The 26,549-nt window shown below is 40.6% G+C and overlaps 1 protein-coding gene and 1 pseudogene across 1 annotated transcript in view; one reads left to right on the plus strand and one right to left on the minus strand.

Moving 5' to 3' along the window:
* The first annotated feature begins 1,561 nt into the window (after nt 1-1,561).
* Nucleotides 1,562-26,549, plus strand: part of DNAAF9 (dynein axonemal assembly factor 9) — a 125,136-nt gene continuing 100,148 nt past the window's right edge. Inside the window, exons 1-3 of the mRNA XM_040638055.1 lie at nt 1,562-1,687; nt 21,633-21,712; nt 25,254-25,373. Coding sequence (XP_040493989.1) covers nt 1,605-1,687; nt 21,633-21,712; nt 25,254-25,373 — 283 coding nt within the window. The 5' untranslated portion in view covers nt 1,562-1,604. The remainder of the gene's footprint in view (nt 1,688-21,632; nt 21,713-25,253; nt 25,374-26,549) is intronic.
* On the minus strand, nt 12,837-12,996 carry LOC121104690 (annotated as a pseudogene).

Below are 26,549 nucleotides of genomic sequence, written 5' to 3' on the forward strand. Positions count from 1 at the left end.
TCTGCCTCCAAAGGAGAGCTGTGCTTGTAATGCAGAGTCCGCAGTCTCCCTCAACAAAGCCAGAGCTGATCTTATGTAATGTTTTGGGAAGCCTTGCGTTGGGGGATTGGAGGTATTTCAGAAACGGAAGAACACAGCTCCCCATCGACCGACTTCCAGCTCTGTTAGGGTGGTCACCAAGGCAGCTGACGACCCGACTAACTTCTAAAGCCCGGTCATCGGAGCCAGGCACTTGCTGATTGGCTGCTGTCTAAAAGCGTGGAGCTGTCAATGATTGGCTGACTTTCAGAAGCTTGGGGCTGTCATTGATTTACTAACTTTCAGAAGCAATAGTTACCGGAGTGAAGCCGTTGTTGACTGGCGGATTTTCAGAAGCAGAGCCACTGGAGTGAAGCTGTCGCTGATTGGCTGATTTTCAGAGCTTGTGTTTTGATGCGAAATTCTCCCTAAATAATGGTGGTTACTTGTCCACGTCTTGAAACCTGAGCCAAGAAAAGTCCTTTTTTGAATGTGAATAATAAGTGCTTTTAATTTCTAGTCCTTTCTCTTGGTCCCTCAGCTAAACCTGCTGGAGGAATAACAGGGATTATCCAGATCTTTTTAGTTGCGGAGGTAGGATATTTCAACTAGCATTGTCATTTAAGTGATTTAAGCTCAGATTACCTCGGGGGAAAAATAACTCTAAAATTTTTGTAATTGATTGCAAAAAGATGAGTACAGGGCATGTAAGGCATCCTGACAAAGTCAGTACGGGACACAAGACAAAAATCAAAACACGTCCTGCGTAAGCGAAACACCTGATAACCCTAACAATTAAGTATTTCTCCCGTTTTACACACGAAAAGACGGAGTCTCGGTGGGATTAGGTTTCTTATACAAGACCCTGGAGTCTGAAACAGGTCCAGCCAGGATCTGAACGGTAGAGGGCAGGGATCCTCTGGGAACCCATGGGTCCCTGACGCCCGTGAGTGTGAGCGCACCGCTAACCTGAGGGCTGCTAGGAATCGGCCGGATGTTTGAAGGGAGGGTGCGCAGTTGATTAGCAGTGGGTTAAGAAAGAGCAGCGAGGCACCCGCCTGGGAGATTTAGGGAAGCGAGCAGGGAATGTGGGAGGTGCTCAGGTCCCGGCGTTGCCCCAGGACCAGGCTGCCGCAGCGGAAGCCTTGCTGGAGGCCGAAGCCGGCGGGCCGGGGCGGGGCGGACGAAGGCCCCGCCCCCAGGCGCGTCCGCGTGCGTGGCTGGGGGCGCAGCAGTGAGCCCCACTCCATGATGCGGGGCCTAAGGACAGGGAAGAGTCGCAGCGCGGAAGCCCTCATCCTGGGGACCCGTGCTCCCAACGTCCGGCCGGGCTGCCTCGCAGCTTAGGGAGGGCGCGGTCCTGCGGCGGTGCGCCCACCCCCACCCCAACGGGTCTCGACGCCCCCATCCGCGATCCTTGCGCGCGTCCGGCTCCGCCCCCGCCCCCGACGTGCCCCCGCGCGCCGCGCCCCCCGCCCACCCGGCACGCCCCGCTGCCCCGCCCGGCCGCAGCGGGCCTGGAGCTCTCAGGCGGGCCTGAGCGACCCTCGCAGCGGCAGCGTCCTCCTCCGCCGCGGCCCGCCGCCATGGACGTGTACCCCCCGCACCGGCTGGGGCTGCCCCGCGCGCGGTCCCCCGGCGGCCCCGGCCGCGGGTCGCCCTCCGTCAGGTACTCGGGGCCGAGGACACAGAGGGGCGGCCGGGCCGGGGGTTGCGGGCTGTTGGGGTCCGGCGACGCCTCCCGCTGCAGGGCGTGGTCCGACATGGCTTCCTTGCAGACGGTTTTCCCTAAACGGCTGCCTGAGGGACGTTTCCCCAGGAACTGCGCCCTGTGTAGCGGCTCCCACAATGGCTACCCTGTAGACGGCTCCTCCGTGGAGACCCCCTACTATGACATCCCCGTCCCTGTAGGTTTCTCCCAGGAAGGGTTCTGTGGAGAACCTCTGCAGTGGCTTCTCTGTGCGTAACTCACTTGCCTTTCTCTTAGACTATTTCCCCCAGAAGCGGATATCTGTGGAGACCCCCACCCCCACAGTAGCTCCCTTAGGTAGAAACCCCGAATGGATTTCGCAGAAACGGCTTACCTATAATCTACCCTACAGTAGGTCTCCTCTAGAGCCTTTCCCCTTGACAGCAGCATCCCTAAAGAGTGCCCCCCCTCCCGCCCCCTACATATATACACGCTGACAGCATCTTTCCTATTGCGCCTTCCCCCACCTCCCCATGCCGAGCCTGCATCGCGACGCTCCCTCATTCCACAATAGGGAGCCCAGGTTGGGGGGAGGCGCTGGAGAAAACTAACTGGATGAATAGGAAAAAGAGGCCCAGAACCCCCGAAATTGGCGGACCCCAAGCCCCTGAGGAATTGGCGGACCCTAAGCCCCTGAGGCTAGAGACGGAGCCCCTGGGTGCTTCGGGATGGGGAGGGTGATAATGGGGAAGGTCCCGCCCCCTTTCGTTGTAGGAAGACCAGTTTCCGATTTCTGCTCCCAGTGCCTTTGGGGCTGACCTTGATAGTCTGGGCATTGTTTGCGATGGAGCTGTTAGGAGGCCGCCAGCAGAGTGTGGAGGTTGGAATGAAGGAGATCGTTGAGAGAGAGAAATGGGCTTTGGGATCTGCTAAACTGTCATTAAACCAGAAGAGGGGTTTTTTGTTTTGCTTTTTCTCTATTTTAGTAACTTAGCAAAGCGAATATGTTGTTTCCTTGAAAGGAGGTTGTTAACTTATACGTTAAAATGGTTCTTCTTGTATCCTTATTATGCTACTTAGGGCATTGTATTTTTAACTTTTTGCTCGCCAGTCTTTTTTTGTTTGTTTGTTTTTATTTTGTTTTAACAAGAACAAATTCATGGAGAGCAAGAACTAAATCTTAAAATCCTGTCCCTCTGTTACTTCCTGGCATTCCTTTCCCCACCTCCGTTTGTTGAATGAATAAAGGTTGGGAGAGGTAGAGTTAGATACCCATGGTTGCATTTGGGAGTCCTAATTTGTTTCTGATTTGGCAGGTGACTTTGTTTGAATTCCTGCTCTGCTCTTCAGAGGAATTCCTTGTGTTCCAAGTGTTTAGCTGCTTATGGTAACCATATCCAATCTGTCCTAACATTTCTGGCAGCCACTTTCACTGTTAGAAAGTACTTGAACTTTGTACAGAATAGAAACTGCACAGGATACTTCTTTTTTCTTTTCTTTTTTTTTAAGTAGGCTCCATGCCCAACATGAGGCTTGAACTCACAACCCTGAGATCAAGAATTGCGTGCTCTACCGACTGAACTAGCCAGGCCCCCCTGCACAGGATACTTTAGAATTTGGAGCAGCCATCCATTAAATCTAAGCTCTATATAGACTTGGGGTTCATCCCAGATCATTTTGAGCTTAGGAATCTTGAGTCTTTGAAACTTTTAGGAGAAAAAAGCTTCCCAGTGAAATCCATCTCTAAAATAACTACTGCTTTCTGTGTTTCTAGGAACATGGCAGTTCACAGCGTTTTTTAAAAATAGTGTTTCTTTGTTAGATTAATGTTGGCTAACTTTATTAATCATAAACTCTGAATCTTAAAACAAGTGGTTTGAATGAAACTTGTTGGTCTTCAGACAAGGGGTAGTGCAAGGAGCCCCAAGGCCTGTTTTACCTTTGGTAAAAGAAATTGAGTCAAAGTTCTCCTCCTTTACCCTATTTCTACATAACTGAACATGCTTTTCTTACCCATTCAAGCCTTTCCTTGACTTTTGACATTGAATGGCAGGTATGGGCTCAGCACTTTCCTGTCACCCATATTTGGATTCTTTGCAGCACTCTGACTCCTGAGTGATGAAAGAGGCAGGCCTAACTGGTGAAGTTACATTCCTAAAGACCCATAGATAGTACTTTCAAGTGTGTGGTTCCATCCTAGCAATGGAGTTCATTTTCACAGATGGGGAATAGAGATCAGGAGTTAAAATGCTGTTGCTTAGAACTAGAAGCTGCTTTTTCAGGATGTGGTAGTCATCAGTGCTGCCCATCAGCTATTTTTGGTTTCTGCCTCCTGGGCATGTGGTACAATTATACTTGCCTGCCCCCTTGAAGTTGGGTATGGCTTTATGAGTTGCTTTTGGTCAGTCAGTGTGTTCAGGAATGATGTGTATTCCTTCATGGTAAAAGCTTCTGGTGTATAATTTGCCACTCTCTTCCCCTCTACTGTGGCGACTCTTGGTGCTCCAGGTGGTGGCTAGTCCACCAGTCTGGGACTCAGAGCAAACTTCCAGGTGACTTATGTTTGACATGTAGAGCAAGTAGTAAACTTTCATTGTTTCAAGCCACTGAGATTTTCGAGTTATTACCAAGTTAACTATCTTGACTTGTACTAAGGAACCAGTGGATATAGCTGAAGTATGCTTTCCTACTTCAGAATCTCTTTCTGCAGAGGGACCTGATCCTGCTCAGGACTTATTTATCAGTTTAAATTTTACTCCTCTTTATACAAATAATCCAACATACACTGGGCTAGGTGTTGTGAGACAAATAAGATAGGCCACTGCCCTCAAAGAGCTCCTTTATAAATGGAAAGAGACAAAAACAGTACAAATCATAATACAGAGTGTTGAGAAATAAGTACTGAGGAAGAAATAGGGCTGAAGGAACAATAATGTAAGAAGGCATAGTCGGTTTTGAGCTCAGGTGTTGGAAGAATGAAATTGCCATTTACTGATACTGGGAACACCGGAATTAGAGCAGGTTTGTGGAGAAAATAGAGTTCAGGTTTGGCCTTAATCATCTTGAGTTGCCTAATATCCAAATGGAGAGATTGTATAGGCAGTTTGGATATATTAATCTGGAGTTCAGGAGAAAGGCTGGGACTGGAAGTACTACACTGAAGACTTCCACATTTTTATTTAAATCTGTGAGATGGGATAGAGATCCTGGGAGCAAATGTAGATAGAGAAGACCAACATCCAAGTCCTGGGATATCCCGTCTAGGAAAGATAGTGTAGCAGTGTTTTCCGAATTCTGATGGAAAGTGGCTTCGTGCCTCTGAGATGGGAGAAGAATCCAGACAGTCTTGGAAAGCCAAATAATAAGTACCATTGATGGGCTGTTGAGGACTAAGAATAGAGTATTAGATTTGGTAACATAAAGGTCATTGGTGACCTTGACAAGAACAGGTTTGGTGCAGTGGGTTCAAGAGAAAATGGGAGGAGAAGAATTGAAGACAGTGAGTATAGATAGTCATAATAATGTTATTTCAAGGATTGGAGAGCAGAGCGGTAAGGCTGTGGCCATGAGAGAGGGAAGGATAATATGGCTATCAGAGAAAGCAGAGAAATAGGGCTCTGGTTGGAAGGGTAGAAGTGTTAGAGTTCTTTTTGTTTTTATGTGGACAAACATTATAGCCTCCTTAAAACATTTGAAGTTGATGGGAATGATGGAGTGCAGAGAGGAAAATTGATCATTAAAAGAAGGACAATTGCAGGGGTGAAGTCCTTGAGCAGGTAAGAGGGAATGGGATCTAGGACATAAATGGATATATTGGCCTCAGGCTGTATAGGTGCATGGACAGTTCATCTGTGGTGAGTATATAGACCCAAATGCTGGTGTGTTGGTAGCTTGGTGGTAGGAGAAAGTGAAAATTCTCTTCTGTTTACTTCTGTATTTGCAGTTAAATAAGAAGGCAGATCTTTAGCTAAAAATGAGGAGTAGAGAAGGTATTCGAAGTTTGAGAAGAAGGTGTAAAATCCATCCAGGAGAGTTGGGAAAAATGAGTTGAATAAGGAAATGTTTTAGTATTGCCACGCAGCTACAAGTGCCCATTTGCTGTTTGTTGTCATAAATTTAAGGTGAGACCCAGTTAGCATGGTTGTATGCTTTTCCTTCAGCTATGTTGGGCTGTTTGGATGTGGACACAGTGGAAGGGTGTGGCTCAAGTAGGACAGAGGACATCGTTGGAAGACAGGAGTAAAGGAACTGAGAGAGAAGGATAGTGGGAGGATTACCTGTCTTAGTGCTTACTGAAATTATCATGAATGAAGTTGGGAGTAGTAATAGCAAAAGAGATAGTGATCAAGAAGCTAAAAATCTTTAGGGAATGTGGAGAACTGAATGACTCAGAAGTTTGTAGGTATATGTAACAACAAGGGCTAGCAAGTGGTTATTGTTTGATGGCATGAAGAAATCAGCCAAAATAAAGCAAGAAGTTAAATAAATTAATTAATTGATTGATTGATTTTCTCAAACCCGGAGGACTTGAGTTTCCAGATCAAAAGGACTCTCTAATAGTCCAGCACAACTGATTTAAAAATATCCATGCCAAGGTAGAACATTGTGAAATTTTTGAGTGCTATAAAGTCAAAAGAATATCTACGAATCACATAGATAGGGTCAGGAATCATAGGAATGCTGCAAGATTGGAAACTAGAAGATAATGGAGAAGCAGTGCCTTCTGAAGGAAAATGGATTCCTTCCCAGTTAGTATCCAGCCATATACTGTCAAGCATATATGAGGGATGGATAAAGACATTTCACACATGCAGAGTCTCAAAGTTTGACCTTACGTGCTCCCATTATTAAGAAGCCACCGGAGGATGTGCTCTAGCAAACAATCTGATTAAGGGGTTTCTGTGCTGGAGATCCTCTGTACTATGTACAGATGGAATTTCTTCCTTGTTAAGGGACTCATAAGGAAGGACTTTCTTTGTTACCCCTGGAAATTACCAAAGGCCTGGGACCGTTTTTTATTGCCATTTCCCACATTGCTTGCCCTAGTACTTAGATCAGTGTCTGGCACATAGACAACATTCACTAAAAATGAACTGCTGTTGTAAGCTATTATGAAATATTGTTTGCACTAATTATTTATTGAATGAATAGAGAGTAATTACAGTTGAAGCTGTGGGCTATGTTAAATTTCGTAAGTGTTCAGAGAATGAAGAATCACATGTGAGCTAGAGGGTGAAAAGTGGTTCATGACAGTGATGTTCTACAGAGAGCACTTCAGTAAAGCCTCACAGAGGCAAGTTATCTCTTCAGGTGATATTTATTGGCCAGTGGCCAATACCCATGGTACTGTTTTGGGTTTACAAATGTATAGAAATAAAAATTGCTGTTGTACAGATGATCCCTACCTTAAGAAAACTCAGAATGCAAAACATTGTATATCTGAAAATGCAAAGCTTTACCTCCAGTGTACTTGCTTAGATGCTGGCCAGGGAGGCTTGGTATGGTGCCTATAGAAGCAGAGAGGGTTTGTTTGCTTAGTTAGGCTCTTTTGGTTATTTCTGGCCCAAAAGTAGAGGTCTGAGTATCTGCCTTTTGTGTCTGGGATGACTGTGTACTGAGGACTCTTATTTAGTGAATATGGTGGCATTAATAGTATACAGTATCTTGAAAATGTTTCATAGCTCTTGGGCTTTTCTGTGATATTCTGATTTTTAAAGAAGGGAGTGAATGAGATACAGATGCCCTGCAGTTACACAGCTTAAATTGTTTTGCCCTGAAAGTTTAGATAAAGGGTTTGCAATGTGGGTGTTTAAAATTTTTATCTGTGATTTTGAGCCCCGGTTTGGAGAAAAGTCAGCTCATTTGGTATGCTTTTCATTTTCAACTTCTTATTTTGAAATAAATGATTTTAGATTTATAGATGAGTTGCAAATATGGTACAGAATGTTCCTATATAGCCTTCATCCGGCTTACTCTAATGCTAACATCTTACATATAACCACGTGCATTAATCAAAACTAAGAAATTAATACTGGTATAGTGCTTCAATTTACTAAGTAAACTTTTGTTTACTTGGCTTTTAGTACTTAGGACTACTTATTTGAATTTCCCTAGTTTTCCTACTAACGTCTTTTTTCTACTCTAAGATCCAATCAGGGATCCCACATTGCGTTTATATTTGTCATGTATTTAATAGTCAAAGCAGTGAGGGAAAGTAATCGTGGATGCTTTCTGAATGAAGACTTGTGAAACTGACTTTACAAAGAGCAGATTGTGTGAAGAAATGCCCAAAGAAAGCCAGAGAAAAGGAAGATAATGGAAAATAAGATGTTGTTACACCAGAATATCGTGAACAGACTTCCAGATAACATTTGCCATTTGTTTAGTTTGTGGAGTGTCTTGTAAACCCCAGTCCATGCAATATGTGTAGACTTGAATTGCAGTTGGGCACCAGTTTTACCCATTTTAGATAAGGTGGCCTATTGGTTAGGAGCTACATTTGGCAGCTGGTAAAAATGCCTAACAATAATGACTTAACTTAAGGGTTTATTTTTTCTTGCAAAAGATGTCTGTCTAAGGAGAGCAGGCTAGTCCTGGTATAAAGTCATCAGGGAAGGAACCAGTCCTCTTCTGTGTATTTTGGTGTTCTTGGCAAGTGGATTCCATGGCTTAATGGTCACAAAGTGGATGGAAGAACTCCAGCTATGTCTGTCAGGCAAGGGGAAAGAGAAGGGGCAGTTCTCCCAGTTAAGTCTGTTCTTTCCCTTCAGAGAGTTTCTCCAGAAGCTTCCACATGATGGCATCTGCATGTCTCACTGGCCAGCTCTAGCAGCAGAGGAAATGGGCCATTGCTGCCCCATATAAAATTGGGGTACTGTGAGTGAAAAGGAAGGGGAGAATGGATATGGATTAGGTAACTGTCTCTCCCACAGGCAGGTAACAATGTAGAATGAAAGTTATATTCCTTAGGATTACTAATGGGTCTTGTGAGCTACATGAAAGTGCTGGGAGAAAATTAAAATCATCAAATATTTAATGATGCCAATGCATTTCTCATTCACATCATGTATGTGTATGTATGTGTCCTTTCAGTTTGAGTCACTTACGGTCAGTGGTTAACCATGTTTTAACGTTGGCATTGCTTTTTCTATTTTAAGTTGTTGCTCCAGCAAAGATATTGGTGGGAAATGACATTTATTGCCTTGCTACGCATCCTGCCTTTTTGCCTTTCTTCCAAGTCTCTAGGTTTTGTGGGAGGAGGGGGGTTGTCTTTTTATTTTTAAGACCTTATTTTCAAGTCTCTACACCCAATGTGGGGCTTGAACTCACAACCCTGAGATCAAGAGTCACGTGCTCCCCTGACTGAGCAGCCTGACACCCCCTGACCAAGTCTCTAGTTTTGCAAGGAGAGTGAATAATTGCCACTTCAACTAGGGGCCAAATTTCTTAAACCCTAGTAGTCCTACAGTAGCTCCTTTTAATGAGTACCTGAAGTCCAAATTAATGCTGATAAGGCTTGTTTATATTACTCTTACAGTTGATTTTTCCCCCAGAATTTTATTATGAAAATGTCTATAAGTACAGAAAAGTTGAAAGAATTTTTAAGTGGTGTTCATGTGAATCCATACCTAGATTCTACACTTTTAATATATCTGCTATATTTGCCTTATATATCCATTCCTCTATCCACCAATCCATCCTATATTGTAATGCTTTTTTTTTTTTTTAAAGATTTAATTTATTTATTTGACAGAGATAGAGACAGCCAGCGAGAGAGGGAACACAAGCAGGGGGAGTGGGAGAGGAAGAAGCAGGCTCATAGCGGAGGAGCCTGATGTGGGGCTCGATCCCGTAACGCCAGGATCACGCCCTGAGCCGAAGGCAGACGCTTAACTGCTGTGCCACCCAGGCGCCCCTGTAATGCTTTTTAAAGTAAATTATAGATATTAGTATGTTTCATCCCTAAATGTTTACTGGGATTTATTTTGTATTAAGAAGAATGCTTTCTGTTGCAAATGGCAGAAACCCAACTCAAAGGTTTTATGTAAAAAGAATATATTGCCTTATGTGACTGGAAGGAATAATAGAGAGGTAGACTTCCTACGGGAAGAGGTGCAGAAACTAGGACCTCAAGAACTGGAACCAAAACTCTTCTGTCAGAATAGTTGCCTCGATCCATACAGCCCCAAATACACATTCTTCCTGCACTATGACCCTAGAGGACATTTCTCTTCCAGGTCTAAAATGGGGAAATCCCTGGTAAGGACTCCATTTGCCCTGGCTTGCTCCTGGGTAAATGAAATTGGAAACCATGGCTGAGAAGGAGCACAGTGTTTGTTATCAAGGGAGGTAGAAGTGGAAAGCATGCTAAGTACATACCTCAGAAAACTTGCCACTTGTTTTCTGAGGCTGGCATAATCCTGGTACTTGACAAGGACAACACAAAGGAGAACTACAAATGCGAAAATTCTAAATGAAACAATAGTATATTGAATCTAGAAGTATGGTTAAACAACTTTACACGTTAAGTAGAATTTGTCCCAGAAATGCAAGAGTTGTTTATCATCAGGAAGTCTATCAGTGAGGGATGCCTGGGTGGCTCAGTCAGTTAAACGTCTACCTTTAGCTCAGTTCATGATCCTGGGGTCCTGGGATCGAGTCCCACATTGGGCTCCCTGCTCAGTGGGGAGCCTGCTTCTCCCTCTCCCTCTGTCTGCCACTCTTGTGCTCTCTCTCACTCTCTCTCTCTCAGATAGATAGATAAAATCTACCAAAGAAATTAACAGATTAGTAGATGACCCCCCACATCTAATTAAAATTTAATTTCATTCTCTATTTAAATCAAGTAACATAATAAGGTTTTAGCTAATATAATATAAGCAAAAGAGGGGCACCTGGGTGGCTCAGTTGGTTAAGCATCTGACTCTTGATATCAGCTCAGGTCTTGATTCAGAGTTGTGAGTTCAAGCCCTGCATTGGGCTCCATGCTGGGCATGGAGCGACTTAATAAAAAAGATGATAAGCAAAAGAAATAATCATCTACTTCTTGCAGTAGGCTCTTAATTGGTCTCTCAGGTTCAACTCTTGTCTGTTTCCAATACAGTAAAGTGATCTTATGAAAATATGTCATCTCATATAAGTCGTTCCTCTTTTCAAAACACTCCAAGAAAAATCTCAAATCATGAGTTTTGACAAGACTCTAATCCGGTTTCCACCTCCCCCCCCCTTTATCTCGTATTATTATCTTCCTCACTTTGCTGGACCTTTGCACTTACTGTGCAGCTTTTTCTCTAGCTTCCTTCAGGTCTTTATGCAAATATCCTCGGAGTAAAACCTTTCTTTTTCTTTTTTTTTTTTTTTTAAAGATTTTATTTATTTATTTGACAGAGATAGAGACAGCCAGCAAGAGAGGGAACACAAGCAGGGGGAGTGGGAGAGGAAGAAGCAGGCTCCTAGCGGAGGAGCCTGATGTGGGGCTCGATCCCACAACGCCAGGATCACGCCCTGAGCCGAAGGCAGACGCCTAACCACAGTGCCACTCAGGCACCCCCAGTAAAACCTTTCTTAATATCTCTCTTTAAAACAGCAACCCACCTTCCTCTTAGGACTCTTAATCCTCCACTTACTGCCATATGATAACTGTATTTTTCCTACTTATTTTTATTTCTCCTTCATTCATTTCCCAATTAGAATGTAAATTCTAGGGGCTCCTGAGTGGCTTAGTTGGTTAAGCGTCTGACACTTGATATCAGCTCAGGTCTTGATCTCAGGGTTGTGAGTTCGAGCTTCATGTAAAAAAGAAAATGTAAGTTCTGAAATAATAAATAAATAAAACAAAATGTAAATGCTAATATTTTCATCCCAAGGGTTTTTTCCCTTTTATTAATTGCTAAGTCCCTCCACCCCAGCTCTTGAGTGACCAGTGCCTGACACACAGTAGGTGCTCAATAAAAATGCGATGAATTAATGAGTTAGAATAAAAGCTGTAAATATTGAAGAGATAAAACCGCTGTGATTTGCTACTTGGAAAACTATGATAATAGATAAAACTATTAGAACTGATAAGAATTTATCAAATTGTTTGAAAAAGGTAATGGATTCAAGATGACATTCAAAATGGGAACAAAAACTGTAAAATACCTAGGAATCAATCTAATAAGGAATGTGTAAAACTTACATAAATAAAAATATAAAACTTGACAGAAGGACATAAAACAGAAATGAATAGAGAGATACATCATATTCCTGAGTGGGGAGCTCAATGCTGTCCAAATTCAGTATGATCACAATACAAATTCTCAGTGGGAATTTTTCTGGAACTTGACAAACTGATTTTATAATTCATCTTAAAAAGAAAATGTTCAGGGACCCTGGGTGGCTCAGTCGGTTAAGCGTCTGCCTTTGGCTCCGATAATGATCCCAGGGTCCTGGGATCGAGTTCTGCATCGGGCTCCTTGCTTGCCAGGGAGCCTGCTCCTCCCTCTGCCTCCCACTCCCCCTGGTTGTGCTCTCTCATGCTCTCTCTCTCTCTCTCTGACAAATAAATAAAATCTTAAAAAGAAAAAGAAAATGTTCAGGGATACCTGGTGGCTTAGATGGTTAAGTGTCTGCCTTTGGCTTGGGTCGTGAGATTGAACCCACATCTGGCTCCCTGCTCAGTGGGGAGTCTGCTTCTCCCTCTCCCTCTCCCTTCCACGCATGTGTTCTCGCTCTCTCTCTCTCAAATGAATAAATAAAATCTTTAAAAAAAAATAAAGAAAAAATGTTCAATAAAAGCCATGATCTTTGAAACAATGATAGAACTCGCCCTAGAAGATATAAAAATAATCCATTTATTACAAAGTTCAAGTAATAATTTTGATTATTTTTTAAGTATACCATTTCTGAGAGAATAGATAAATAGATCAAGTAAAGATTGAAAATACAGATCCCACTTTGTATAATAATTTAACATATGCTAAAAGTGGCATTCTACATCAGAGGATGAAAAGGATCAATATGTGGTCTTGGGAGAATCATTAATAGTTTGGAGGAAAAATATAGTTATATTGGGACACCTGGGTGGCTCAGTCGGTTAAGCATCTGCCTTCATGATCTCAGGGTCCTGGGATTAAGGAGCTTTTGGTTTCCTGCTCAGCGAGGAGTCTGCTTCTCCCTCTCACCCTCCCCCCAGCTCATGCTTTCTCTCTCTCAAATAAAATAAAATAAAATAAAATAAGATAATACAGTTATACTCTTGCTTCACAAAAGTAACAAACTATAGAAATGATCCCTGAAAGTATAGTCTTCATGCTTCACAAAAGTAAAAAAGCAAGTTCAGAGGAGCAAAGAGCCACATGTTTAAAACACACACATACAAATAAAATTAAATAATTGGCATTTTATTTTATTTCTTTTTTATAATACTGAGTGGGGAAGACACAAAAGGGAGACCTAAAACTCCTAAGCCTAAAGGTAGAGTTACTTAGACTTAGTTAAATAAAACTTGACAGCTCCTGCATGAAAAAGATACCATAAACAAAGTCTAGAAGCTTAAAGAAAATATTTGCAGCATAAGGCCGAAATACGACTTTTAAAATATGGAATATATAAATTACTCAGAACCCCCCACCATGACTAAGTAGAAAATGGGTAAAGAACAAGAATATGCATTCACAGAAAAGGAAGTATAGACGGTCAATGAACATTGGACAGTCTCCCTAGTGATTAGGGAGAAGTGTAAAAGTATGATAATGAAAATTAGTTGAAGAGTGATAACACATGGTTTAGAAAGTTTTAGGGAAACAGGTACTCTGGTATATTGTAGGTGACTGTTTTAAGAAAACAATTGGCAACATCTATCAAAATTTAAAATGCAGATACTTCTTAACCTGGCAGTGGTACTTTTTAGGTCTCTACCTTGCAGACATTTTTGCTGTGCCAAATATGGATATAGTTATTCTTTGAAGCATTGTTTGCTCTTGCAAAAATAATAAATATCCTGAATGTTCAATCAGAGTGGCTGGTTAAATAAAAAAAGAATACAGTGTGGCACTTTTAAAAATGTGATTGAGTTCTAGGTACTAACTTGGAAAGGTCTTATGGTATAATGTTAAGTGAAAAAAGCATGTTGCAGAGCAGTTACGTATCATGATTATGATTTTATGTAAAAACAACCCACCCCCCAAAAAAACTCACCTGAACTATACATTACTGAGAGATCCACACAAAATTGTTCACAGTTTTCTGTAATAAGGTGAATTATATTAGTATGAGGATTCTCTTTGTAAAACAATCAAAACACAAAGCATACAGAATATAAGGACAATATATTCATTATTTAATTTTGAAAATAAGTTAACATAAAGTCACTTATGGAGGAAAAAACAGGCAAAAAACTTTTCAGGTTTGTTTGTCCTTCATTTCCAGGGAACCAGGATAATGAAATACAAACAAGAAAATATACCTGGCTGTGTATATAGTAACTTGTAAAAGCAGTGAGCAGTGAATTAACTATTATAAAATGGGAAAAACAGGGGCACCTGGGTGGCACAGCGGTTAAGCGTCTGCCTTCAGCTCAGGGCGTGATCCCAGCGTTCTGGGATCGAGTCCCACATCAGGCTCCTCCGTTATGAGCCTGTTTCTTCCTCTCCCACTCCCCCTGCTTGTGTTCCCTCTCTCGCTGGCTGTCTCTGTCTCTGTCAAATAAATAAATAAAATCTTAAAAACAAAAAAAAAAAAAGGGAAAAACAGAGATGACTGACTGTTTAGAATTCAGAAGTACTGTGTCTGTAGCAAACCTTCTTGTCAGGACATCAGTGAGGTGTAGCAGAAAGGAGAAGTTCAGAGGTAAGGTATCTGGTGGCTCACATTTTGGTGCCGCTAATCCTGGCTCAGCCTTGTGATTTTGGGTAAACTGCTTCTGTTTAGGTTTGGCTTCTTCACTTTATCATCTATCATGTTTAGATTCTGAATCTGAACCCAAGGAAAGTCAGAAATAAAGTATAGTATAAAAGCAGCAAATTGGACATAAACCACATTAGTGGGTCTGAGGAGACGACAGGTACTCTGAAGGAGGAATTTGGTAAAGTCCTGGTGACCTCAGGCCATCTATCTACCCAGGATGTGCTGGCTGTCCCCAAGTAAACCTGGAAGCTAGAGGGCAGTGCTCTTGCTGGACTTGGTGTATATTGGAAAGTTTCTATTGAAAAAAAAAAAAAAGACTGGTGGATATACAACAAGCTCAGTGGTGACCTCTGGGAGTCAGGAGCAGTGACAATTTTAATATTCCACTTTTTTTTCATCAAAAAAAGGATAATAAATATTTTACTTAGCGGCACTAAGGTAGATAAAAGCAAGTGTGCCAAAAGGTTAATAGAGTCTAATTCTGAGTGCTGGGAATACCGGCGATTGTGGTTTTCTCTGTACTTACTGGGTTGTTTTTTTTTTTAATAGGTAAGTACTTCAATAAGTGACAAGTTTAATGGTTCAGTGACAAATAATAGGCTATGTTCTGGTTAAGAATTAAATTTGGGAAGCAGGAAAATATATAAAGGAAAGAACTGAATTTAGTTTTACTCATTTGACAGGAAAAGGTCTTTCTGTATTTTATATGCTTCCACTTTATTTGGCCAAGATACTTGTGGAAAAGAAACGCTTTTCGCTCCTATTCTCAGTATTGTCTTGGCTTTCCACAGCAGTAGTTGGGGGAGCTGTTTGTTTCCTGGTCACATGACATAGTCATGCTTTTTGTCACTGACTGGTTGTTAGTTTGAAAACCAAAGACTCTTGGTAACCTTGGCAGTTGGTCTGTCTGCTGTTCATATGGGTTAGGAAATGGGCCAAAGGACCAACTCGATGAAATATTTCTAGTGCGGAGAATGATTGCAGGATTGATCCTGTAGTAAACATGAGAGTGGAGAGGGACAGACAACCATTTCCCAGGGAAAGAAGTTTTCTTACTTTGATCTTGATCATCTTGTAGTTTCTGTTCTGCCACTTCTAAAACCCGAAATTGCTCCACCCTTACCTCCAGCCCCAGATGTTTATTAAGAAAATGTTCAAATAATACAGAAAAGGTGGAAGAGTAGTACGGTGAATACTTGGTATGCCCACCACTTAGAGTCAGTAATTTTTAACAGTTTCGCCGTGTGTTACCTTTATTTTTCTTTTCTTTTTCTCATTCTGGTTTTTCGTTAAACTCTTTTCAAGTGAGTTACAGATTATGACATTTCTAAGTACTTCCTCAAGTATCTGCTAAAAAAAAAAAAAAGGACATTCTAGGTATAAATACAATACCATCTCACCTAAGAATATTAACGGTAATTCCCTACTACCATCAAATACCCAGTCCATATCCAAATTTTTCCAGAGGTTTCATGGATATTTCCCTGTTTTTTTTTTTTTGTTTTTGTTTTTGTTTTTGTTTTTTAAAGATTTTATTTATTTATTTGACAGAGAGACAGCCAGCGAGAGAGGGAACACGAGCAGGGGGAGTGGGAGAGGAAGAGGCAGGCTCCCAGCGGAGGAGCCTGATGTGGGGCTCGATCCCAGAACACCGGGATCATGCCCTGAGCCAAAGGCAGATGCTTAACGACTGAGCCACCAAGGCGCCCCTGTTTTTGTTTTTTTAAGCAAACTAAGGTTTTATATTACATTGTTATTATTTAATCTCTCACATTAGAAGAGTTCTCTCTCTCTCTTGTTCTTTTTGTTTTACATGACATTGATTTTTTTAACTTAAAAATTTTTTAAATTGTGAAATACCTGTAACAAAATTTACCATCTTAACCTTCCTTTAATGTACAGTTTAGCGACATTAAGTGCATTCATATTGTTGTGCTGCAATCCCACTATTGACCCACAGAACTCTTTTCATCTTATAAAACTCTGTACCTACTAAACAGTAACCCCACTTCTTTCCCCCAGCCCAACACCACTATTGTACTTTCTGTCTCTTTAAATTTGAATATTGTAGGTATCTCATAAAAATGGAATCATATGGTATTTGTCTTTTTTGTGAGTGGCTTATTTTTCACTTCCTGTAAAGTTCAAAGTTCATCCATGTTTTTAGCATGTTACAGAATTTCCTTTCTTTTAAGATTAAATAATATTCCACTGTATGTATATACCAGAATTTGCTTATTCGTGTCAATAGATACTGGCTTCTGCCTTTTGATTATAGCAAGTAATGCTGCTGTGAATATGGGTATACAAATATCTCTTCAAATCCTTGTTTTCAGTTTTTTTGGATATATACCCAGAAGTAGAATTTCTGGATTATAAGATAATTCTATTTTTAAATTTTTCTCTTCCCCTGCCCCTCTATTTTTAATTTTTTGAGGAATTGCCATACTGTTTTCCACAGCGGCTACAGTTTTACATTCCCATCAACAGTGCCTGAAGGTTCCAATTTCTCCCAATCCTTGCTTGTTTTTTCTTTTTTTAATAGTAGCTATCCTAATTTGTGTGGGATTAGTATCTCTTTGTGGTTTTGATTTGCATTTCCCTCATGATTAGTGATGTTAAACATCTTTTCATGTGCTTATTGGCCATTCATATATCTTCTTTAGAGAAATGTGTATTCGAGTCTTTTGCCTATTTTGAATGGGTTTTTCTGTGTGTGTGTGGTTGAATTGTAGGAGCGCTTTATATATTCTGGACATTAATCTCTTACAGATACATGATTTGCAAATATCTCCTCCCATTCTGTGGTTTGCCTTTTCACTTTGTTGATTGTGTCCTTCTGTGAACATAACTTTTTAATTTTGATAAAGTCTAATTTATGTATTTTTTATTTTGTTGTCTGTGCTGTTGGTGTCATAGCAATAAATCATTGCCAAATTCAGTTTCATGAAGCTTTTCCCATGTTTTCTTCTAAAAGAAGAAACAAAAACATGAACCGTTATAGTTTCAGGTTTACATTTAGGTCTTTTTTTCTGTTTTGAGTTAAATTTTGTATATGGTGTAAAGTAAGGGTCCAAATTTATTTTTCCTCATGTGGATACACAGTGTTCCCAAAGCCATTTGTTGAAAAAATTGTCCTTTTGGGACACCTGGGTGGCTCAGTTGGTTAAGCATCTGCCTTCAGCTCAGGTCATGATACCAGGGTCCTAGGAGCAAGCCCCACCTCGGGCTCTCTGCTTATCAGGGAGCCTGCTTCTCCCTCTCCCTCTGCCTGCCCCTCACCCTGCCTGTACACGTTCTCTCATGCTCTGTCAAATAAACAAATAAAATCTTTTTTAAAAAATTGTCCTTTCTCAGTGTGTGGTCTTGGTACCCTTGTGAAAAATCATTTGACTGTGAGGATATTATAGTGAGTGAAAATAAGCCAGTCAGAAAAAGAGTTTATTTCTGAGTTCTGTATTCTATTCCATTGTTCAATATGTCTGTCTTTATGCCGGTACCACACTGTTTTGATTACCATAGCTTCGTAGTTACTGTTGTAATTGGGAAGTGTGTCCTCCAGTTTTGTCCTTCTTTTTCAGTATGGTTTTGACTATTCTGGGTTCCTTGAGATTTCCTATGAATTTTAGGATGGATTTTTCTATTTCTACAAAAAACATTGTTGGGATTTTGATAGGGATTGTGCTGAATCTATAGATCACTTTCTGTAGTATTGACAGTTTAACAACACTAAGTCTTCCAGTGCATGAACATGGATGTATTTCCCATGGATGTATTTCCATTATTGGTGTCTTCTTTAATTTCCTTTAGAAATGTATGAACAATCCAGTTTCTCTGAATCCTCCCCAGCATTTTGGTATTGTCACTCTTTGTTATTTTAGCTTTTCTAATAGATGTGCAGTGATATCTCATTGTGGTTTTAATTTGCATTTCCCTAATGGATAATGATGTAGAACATGTTTTCAGGTGCTTATCTGCCTGCCATCTCTATATCCTCTTTGAGGAAATGTTTCTTTATCCCTTTTGCCCATTTTCTAATTGGATTTTAATTTTTTCTTACCATTGTTTTGAGAATTCTTTATATATTCTACTTTGTCAGATATGTGATATAAATATGTTCTCCCAGTCGTAGCTTGTTTTCTCATTCTTTTAACGGGGTCTTTCAGAAAGTAAAAGTTTACAATTTTGATGAAGTCCAGTTTATTGATTTTTTTTTTCTTTCATGGATTATACTATTGGTATCAAGTCTAAGAATTTCATTAAGTCTTAAGTTCTGAAGATTTTCTTTTGTTACCTTTTAAAGATTTTATAGTTTCGGGGCACCTGGGTGACTCAGTCAGTTAAGCATCTGTCTTCCGCTCAGGTCATGATCCCAGCATCCTGGAATCAAGCCCTGCATCTGGCTCTCTGCTCAGTGGAGAGCCTGCTTTTCCCTGTCCCTCTGCCTTCCAGTCTGCCTCCTTGTGCTCTCTCTCTGTGTGTCAAAAAATAAATAAAATCTTTTAAAAAATAACTAAAGATTTTATAGTTTTACATTTAAAATTTTAAATCTGTGATCTATCTTGAGTTTGTTTTGTATAAGATACAAAATTTAGGTTGAGGTTCATGTTTTTGTTTGTGGATACCCATTTGCTCCAACACCATTTATTGAAAAGACTATCCTTCCATTGTATTCCTTTTGAACCTTTATCAAAAATTAATTAGCTGTATTTGTGTAGGTCTATTTCTGGGAGTTCTTTTTTGTTCCATTGATTTATGTGTCTATCTCTCCCATCAGTACCATTCAGTCTTGATTACTTTAGCTGTATAGTAAGTCTTGACATCGGAGTGATTCCTCTCCCTATTTTTTCTTCTTCCAAAAATTTTTAGGTATTCTAGTTCCTTTGCCTTTCTATGTGAGTTTTGGGTTAATTTTGTCTATATCTACAGAAAATCTTGCTGGAATTTTGAAGGAATTTTGTTAAATCTGTACATCAATTTAGGGAGAATTGACATCTATACTATCTTGAGTCTTCCAATCCATAGACAGTGTCTCTCCATTTACTTAGATCTTCTTTGATTTGCTTTTTAAAAAAGATTTTATTTATTTATTTAGAGAGAGAAAGAGCTCATGTGAGCAGGGGGAAGGAAGGGAAGAGACCTTCCAGCACACTGAGCGTGGAGCCTGATGTGGGGCTCAATCTCACCACCCTGAGATCATGACCTGAGCTGAAACCAATAGTCTGACACTCAACCGACTGAGTCACCCAGGTGCCCCTCTTTGTTTTCCTTTATCAGTGTTTTATAGGTTTTAGCATGTAAATCCTATACGTGTTTTGTTGAATTTATATTTAAATGGCATTGTGTTTTTAATTTTGGTTTCCATGTGTTCATTGCTTTGATACAGAAATAGAGTTGATTTTTATATATTGACCTTGCAACCTTGTGAACTCACTCAATAGTTCTAAGATAATAGATTTACATAGGCCGTTATGTCATCTGCAAATAAGGGTAGTTTTATTTCCTCCTTTTCAATATGTATGTCTTTTATTTCCTTTTCTTGTCTTATTGCACTAGCTAGAACTTCTGTTATCATGTCGAATAGGAGTGATGAGAGCAGACATTTTTTTCTTGTTCCTCCTTTTAGGGCAAGAGCATTCAGTCTTTCACTATTAAATATAATCTTAATTTCCTAATTTTCTGAGTGTTTTTATTGTGAACAAGTGCTGAATTTTGTTGAATGATTTTTCTGCATCAATTATATGGCTGTATAATTTTTTTTCTTCTTCAGCCTGTTAATATGATGGATTACATTGATTGATTTACCAGTTATGAACCAGCCTTGCATCCCTGGGGTAAACCCCTCTTGGTCATGGTGTATAATTCTTCTTATATGTTGTTGAATTCTATTTACTAATATTGTATTAAGGGTTTTTAGAGATATATTCATGATGGATATTGGTCTATAGCTTTCTTTTCTGGGAGTACTGTCTTTGGTTTTGATGTTAGGTGGTATATGTGAACATTGTGAGGGAAGACAGTGATAATGACAACTAAGTCATGGAATGGATTTTTTGGGGAGTGGAAACATCAGAAAGAATCCGGGGGCGAAAAAAGAATTCAGGGAAGAGAAATAGTGGTGTTTCACTGAATACAGTTGTTTGGGTGAGTATAGGGCAGTATAATGGAGCAGATTCAGCGAAGAGTGGGGATGAAGTCTGATTGTCATAGATGGAACAGTTAGTGTAGTTGGTTTATGGAGGATCTTAGTTAATAATGATGTGGTAAGGTTGGGAATATGTTGACTGTAGAGAAAAAATTAAATATAGGAGTGTTAGGGAATGAATAGTGGAGGCAGATCTAGTGGAAGGATCAGTCTTAAGCAGGAAATCGAGCACCTTTTCCTGGGACTGCTGGGAAAGAGGAGGGGTTGGCATGGAGAGCATGGAATCCTTAGAAGTGATATTAATGTCCGGGAGTGCCTCTCCTTATGCTGTTTTTGGGAGGAGGGAGTATCGCTAAGGCCACAGGAATAGACCTGCCCAGAAATGGAAACAAATACACTTTGCTGACACTCTAACTGGGGGTAGTTGTGATGATGAATCAGAAGAGTTTCATTTAGGTCCTTAAACCAATATTTTGTTTTTTATATGTTTTTCACTTTTGTTTTTGGCAAACTGATGGGTACCACAGGGCAAATAAGTGTGGAAACTCTTCTTTGATAATCCTCAAAATTGAGATATCATTGGAGAGCCTTCTGATCAGCTGCTGAGTCTCAGTCCTGTCTAGCATTGACCACAAGAGGGCCTTTGGATTCATTCTCTATTGGGCCACAGAGCCACAGACTATCCAGTTTGTAATCAGCAGTTCAGATTTAGGCTTCAGATAAATTCTGCATAATCTCTTCCAGAAAGTAGAAGAGAAGGGAGTACTTCCCAGTTCATGTTAATAGTTCTGATATCAAAACCAGGCAAGGACCAGTTTCCATCCCTAGCATCATTCCTCTTCTTCATGCCTTTGTGTGCTGGCACTTAGGAGCTGATTTCTGTTCTTGTTGCAGCTGCAGCCGACTCCGCCAGGTTCAGAGCATCTTGACCCAGAGCAGCAAGTCTCAGCCTGATGGGATCCTCTGCATCCTAGGTCAGTGCTTTTAACAAAGTGGGGCAACCTGGCTTCTGTTCAAGGAAGATATTAATAATGGTATCATTGTAAGATAAGCTTGAGTTAGTCTCCTTCTCCCAGCTCTTCTTCCCTTGAAATCTGTTGCTGTTCTCATGAGTCCAGGTGAGCTATCAGTGGGATAAGGAGGACCTACCACAGGGCAGGTACTTTGTACATGTTATCTCATTCTTCTCACAGCAGCCTTGCAAAGGAGCAATGTTGTCTCTTTTTTACGGAGGGGGAAGCCAAAACTCTAGGAGATGAAACAGACTTGACCAGGACCATAGAGTGGCAGAACTGGGCATTTATTTGTTCTTTAATTTTTTTTATTATGAAAATGCATCATATAATTTAAAAATTAAGACAATACACAAATGATAATGAACAGAGCTTCCTAACCATCTCAGATACTCGGTTCCACTCCCCAGAGATAGCATTGCCAATTGAATCTTTTCTTTTTCAAACACAAATGGGAACGTTTTATTCATACTGTTGTTAACCTAATTTTTAAATTTTCATTTGACAATGTATCTTGGAGATTTTTTCTGTAACAGATTGATCTTATTTATCTCATTTTCATTTATACCCATATTATTGAGTCGTGGAAGTGGAATTGTTAAGTCTGGTGGTTGGTCCATCAACCACCCAAGTTCCTTCCCAGAAGCGAACCACTACTAGGTTCTTGTTTGTCTTTCCTCATACATTCTATGCGTGATTTTGTGTTTTCACTTAACAGCACTTGCATTTAAGCTTGCGGGAGGCAGTGTGCAGAGTGGTTAAAAACATGCACTCTGGAGCTAGGCAGGTTTTAGGTTTGAATCCTGATTCCACTACTCAGCCCAGACATTGGTGGGTCTCCGTAAAAACACAGTTGTGGTGCAATAACCAAGCTATGGAAAGAGCCCAGATGTCCATTGACAATGGATAAAGAAGATGTGGTACATATATCCAATGGAATACTACTCAGCCATCCAAAAAAATGAAATCTTGCCGTTTGTAACAACATGGATGGAACTAGACAGTATTATGCCTAGCGAAATACGTCAATCAGAGAAAGACAGTTATCATATGATCTCACTCATATGTGGAATTTAAGAAACAAAACAGGATCATAGGGGAAGGGAGGGAAAAATAAAACAAGATAAAATCAGAGAAGGAGACAAACCATAAGAGACTCTTAATCATAGGAAACAAACTGAGGGTTGCTGGGGAAGGGGGGGACCAGGGATGGCGTAACTGGGTGATGGGCATTAAGGAGGGCTCATGATGCAGTGAGCACTGGGTATTATATAAGACTGGTGAATCACTGAACTCTACCTCTGAAACTAATAATACACTAGATGTTAATTAATTGAATTTAAATAAAAATTAAAAAAATAAATAGCGGCTGATGCCAGCAGAGAACAAAGAATGCCTCTTGACTATATACAGTCAATACACACACACACACACACACACACACACACACACACACCTGCACAAGCCGTCTTTGAAATTTAAATGGTATTCAGAGAGGAAATGAAGGGCAGAACCTTAAAAATTGCCTAAGTTTGAAATTTAAAAAACTGAACAATAATTTTACTGAGCTTACCTGGGAAAATGTAATCAAGTTTTCTGCTTTTAGAAGGAAATGCGGATTTATGATAAAAATTACATTATTTTTGGTTAAAGCTGTAGTTTACCTAAAAACAAAACAAAACCCCCATAGTTGTGGTGGACCTGGAATTCCTGCCAAAGGTTTCAAATGTTCGAGCAACATTTATTGGATTCTCTCTCCAGCTGCAACTCTCAGAAGGGTGGGGCCTATCTCTGCCATGAATTTACCTACGAATAAAAGTACCCGTTCATTACTGTACTTATGCTATCATTTCAGTTGGCTTCTGTGTCCCTTCCTTTGACATACTCCCCTGCAATCAAAGTTATGTTTGTTTAGCACTTCTGTACTTTCTGGCACTATGAGATTATTTTATATATTTCCACTCCAGTCCTAGAATCAGCCGTTTCTCCAAGGAGTGATGGGGTTCCTTTTACTGGAGAATGGTATTAGAAACCAGGATCTGGGCATTGGATATACTCTTGTTACTACTGGGATGTCATTCCTTCTAGGCCCTGGGGCAGCTGACAGAGTAACAAAATACTTGTGTGTACATTACCTGTAAATGTTATGTAACCATCTGTATCTATATTAAGCTAAACATGAATTCATATTAATGTCTCCAGCCTACCCAGTTACTATGTAGATTATTCTAGTTTCCCCCTTTTGCTTATCTGTAAACTTCTACTTCACCAGTAAGAAACTTGGCACCCATCATCCACCATCAGTTTACTTGTTTAATTCCAGTATACATATATAGCAGTATCAGAATTGTTAACCCATAATATCCTATGAAAAACAACTTTGTCAGCTAAGACATAGTGCCTACATGGAGTTTCTTTTGCCTTTAATTTTACATGGCCAATCTTTTTCATGTCAGCAATTTATGCAGCTGGAACCTTTAGAAGTGGACGTGGTGAGACTAGGTCTGCCCAGTCTACTGTTTATTTTTAACTCTATAGCCCTTCAAACTTTGGTCCTTAAATAGGCCAGTCCATTCTGGCTTTTGATTCTTTTTCATCCCTCTCTTCACTGAAGCATGGAATGGGATAGAACAGGGCTGTGCTGCTTTGATCTCAACTTAGAAGGGAGTTCTCTTATATTAGAAGTCCTCTGCCACAGGCAGTTCCTGGGCCCCTCTGGTCTAAATGACCATTACTTTTTACTTTTCACTTGTCTGAGTGACTATTGACAGTCTGCTTTGCCAGACTCGAGCCATATTTCTATTCTTGGAGCTCTTTCTGCTCCAACTCCTTCCTCAGCCTCATGTAGACAGCTACCACCTGCCCGTGACATATTCAGAGATAATCAGGACCCAGATAGTACATATGCCCATGCCATTGAGAGGCAGTAGTGAAGGTGTATTGTTTAATTTCTCTTTTGTCTCTGACCCAGCCCTGCTAGACTGTAAATTCCATGGGGGCCATTTGCAGGCATATTTACCACACACTCCAGCATCCAGCACAGTGATGGGCCTTGAGCTTGATAACTATTGTGAAATGATGGGTGTCTGTAGTTCCATTCACTTGTCCTGTTTTTCACTTCTTTGAGTTCTTTTCAAACTACCTTAATCTGCCTTTATTTGATCATGTTTTGATAAAGCTCTCTTAAGTGAATATTTTTTATCCCCTAGTTCTATTCCAACTGAAAAGTATTCCAAAATCTTTAACCAGCCATGGCAGGACATGGGCCATATTTTCTGCTTCTTTCTATACTCAAAAATTGCTTTTTGGAAATAGATCTTGAAAACCAAGTAAGAGTACTTGATGCTTCTTTCACAGAGTTGCTTAATTTCGTTTCCGGCACAAAACTGGTGTGAGCTTCTGCCTTTAACCTAACCATCAGGGTTTTGCCGAGCAGGGGCAAATTGTTGGGAGTCATTTGTGTCCCGTAGTACAGCTGATCAGAGCCTTCTTTGCTTTTCAGGAATCGATAGCAGGTATAATGAAGGCTGCAGAGAGCTGGCGAATTATCTTCTGTTTGGTTTGTACAATCAGAATACAAGTGATTTTGAGAAAACAGGGTTTTCTGAAGAAGTTCTAGATGGTAAGTATATGTAGTATGAAGTAGTATGCTCCTGTTAGTAACCTGCTGGTTGATACAAGACTAGTGACAAGTAGTTTTCAGAATATGTTTACTGGGTAAATCAGCTTTAGAGGGAAAAGTGCATATCAGTTTGGCTTTATATCTTCTTGGCAAAGTACTAGTTTTCCTCTGAGTTGCCTACTGGCTTTACATGCTGGGAGGTTCAGATTATGTGCTCTTGTCCTGTGAAAGCACATTCAGTTGTGGGTAAAGGATGAGCCTGCAGGCTACTCCTACAAGGAAGACTTCATGTGGATCTTCAGCTTAGGAACAAAGACTCTTTGTCCAGCTCTGTCTTTGGGAATTGTTCTGTGTGACTTTAATTCATGACGGTGCCCATTATTACAATAGAGGCTTTCTGCTTACATTCCCCTTTCTTCAACTCTGAGACACTCTCCCTGTGTTGATACTGTTGTGGGCTGATGCCCAGGAGCTGTCTCTGATATCACATACTTAGCATCATGACTTGTCTGCCAGATGGATCAGGAGACACAGGAATAGACAAATCAAACTGGACAAGAGACAGGCAGCTCTTATGAAGCAGCTGGGTAGTGTGGGAAAGCTAACATCTGATATTGAATATTGATATTGAAGTTACCTTGCAGTGGATGTAGTGCCGTGGTTTTAAAGTGGGGGCATTTGGCAATATCTGAAGACATTTTTGATTGTCACAACTGGGCGGAGTGACTACTAAACATCTGCAGGCGCACGGACAGTCCCCCTCCCCCCGCAAAGAATGATCTGGTCTAAACTGTCAGTAGTTCTAAGGTTGAGGAACCCTGGTCCACTGTATGTGAAAATTCTTCTGTGGTAGAATCCTTAACAGTGTTTATCCTTATAGATTGCTTAAAGATTTTTTTTTTATTAGGAAGTGCAGAAGGAGCAGGCTGCAATTATAATTTCCATTAAATTTCTTTCAATTTCAATTTTAGTTTCAGACTTTGATTTTTAAAAATGCTTCTTTATGCAGGGCATCTGCCTTTGGCTCAGGTCATGATCCCAGCATCCTGGGATCAAGCCCTGCAGCGGGCTCCCTGCTCAGTGGGGAGCCTGCTTCTCCCTCCCCCTTTGCCCCTCCCCCTTTTTGTGCTCTCTCTCTCTCTCTCTCAAGTAAATAAATGAAATCTTTTTTAAAAA

The sequence above is a fragment of the Ursus maritimus genome, unplaced genomic scaffold (assembly GCF_017311325.1).
Source record: "Ursus maritimus isolate PB19 unplaced genomic scaffold, ASM1731132v1 scaffold_22, whole genome shotgun sequence".
NCBI lineage: Eukaryota > Metazoa > Chordata > Mammalia > Carnivora > Ursidae > Ursus > Ursus maritimus.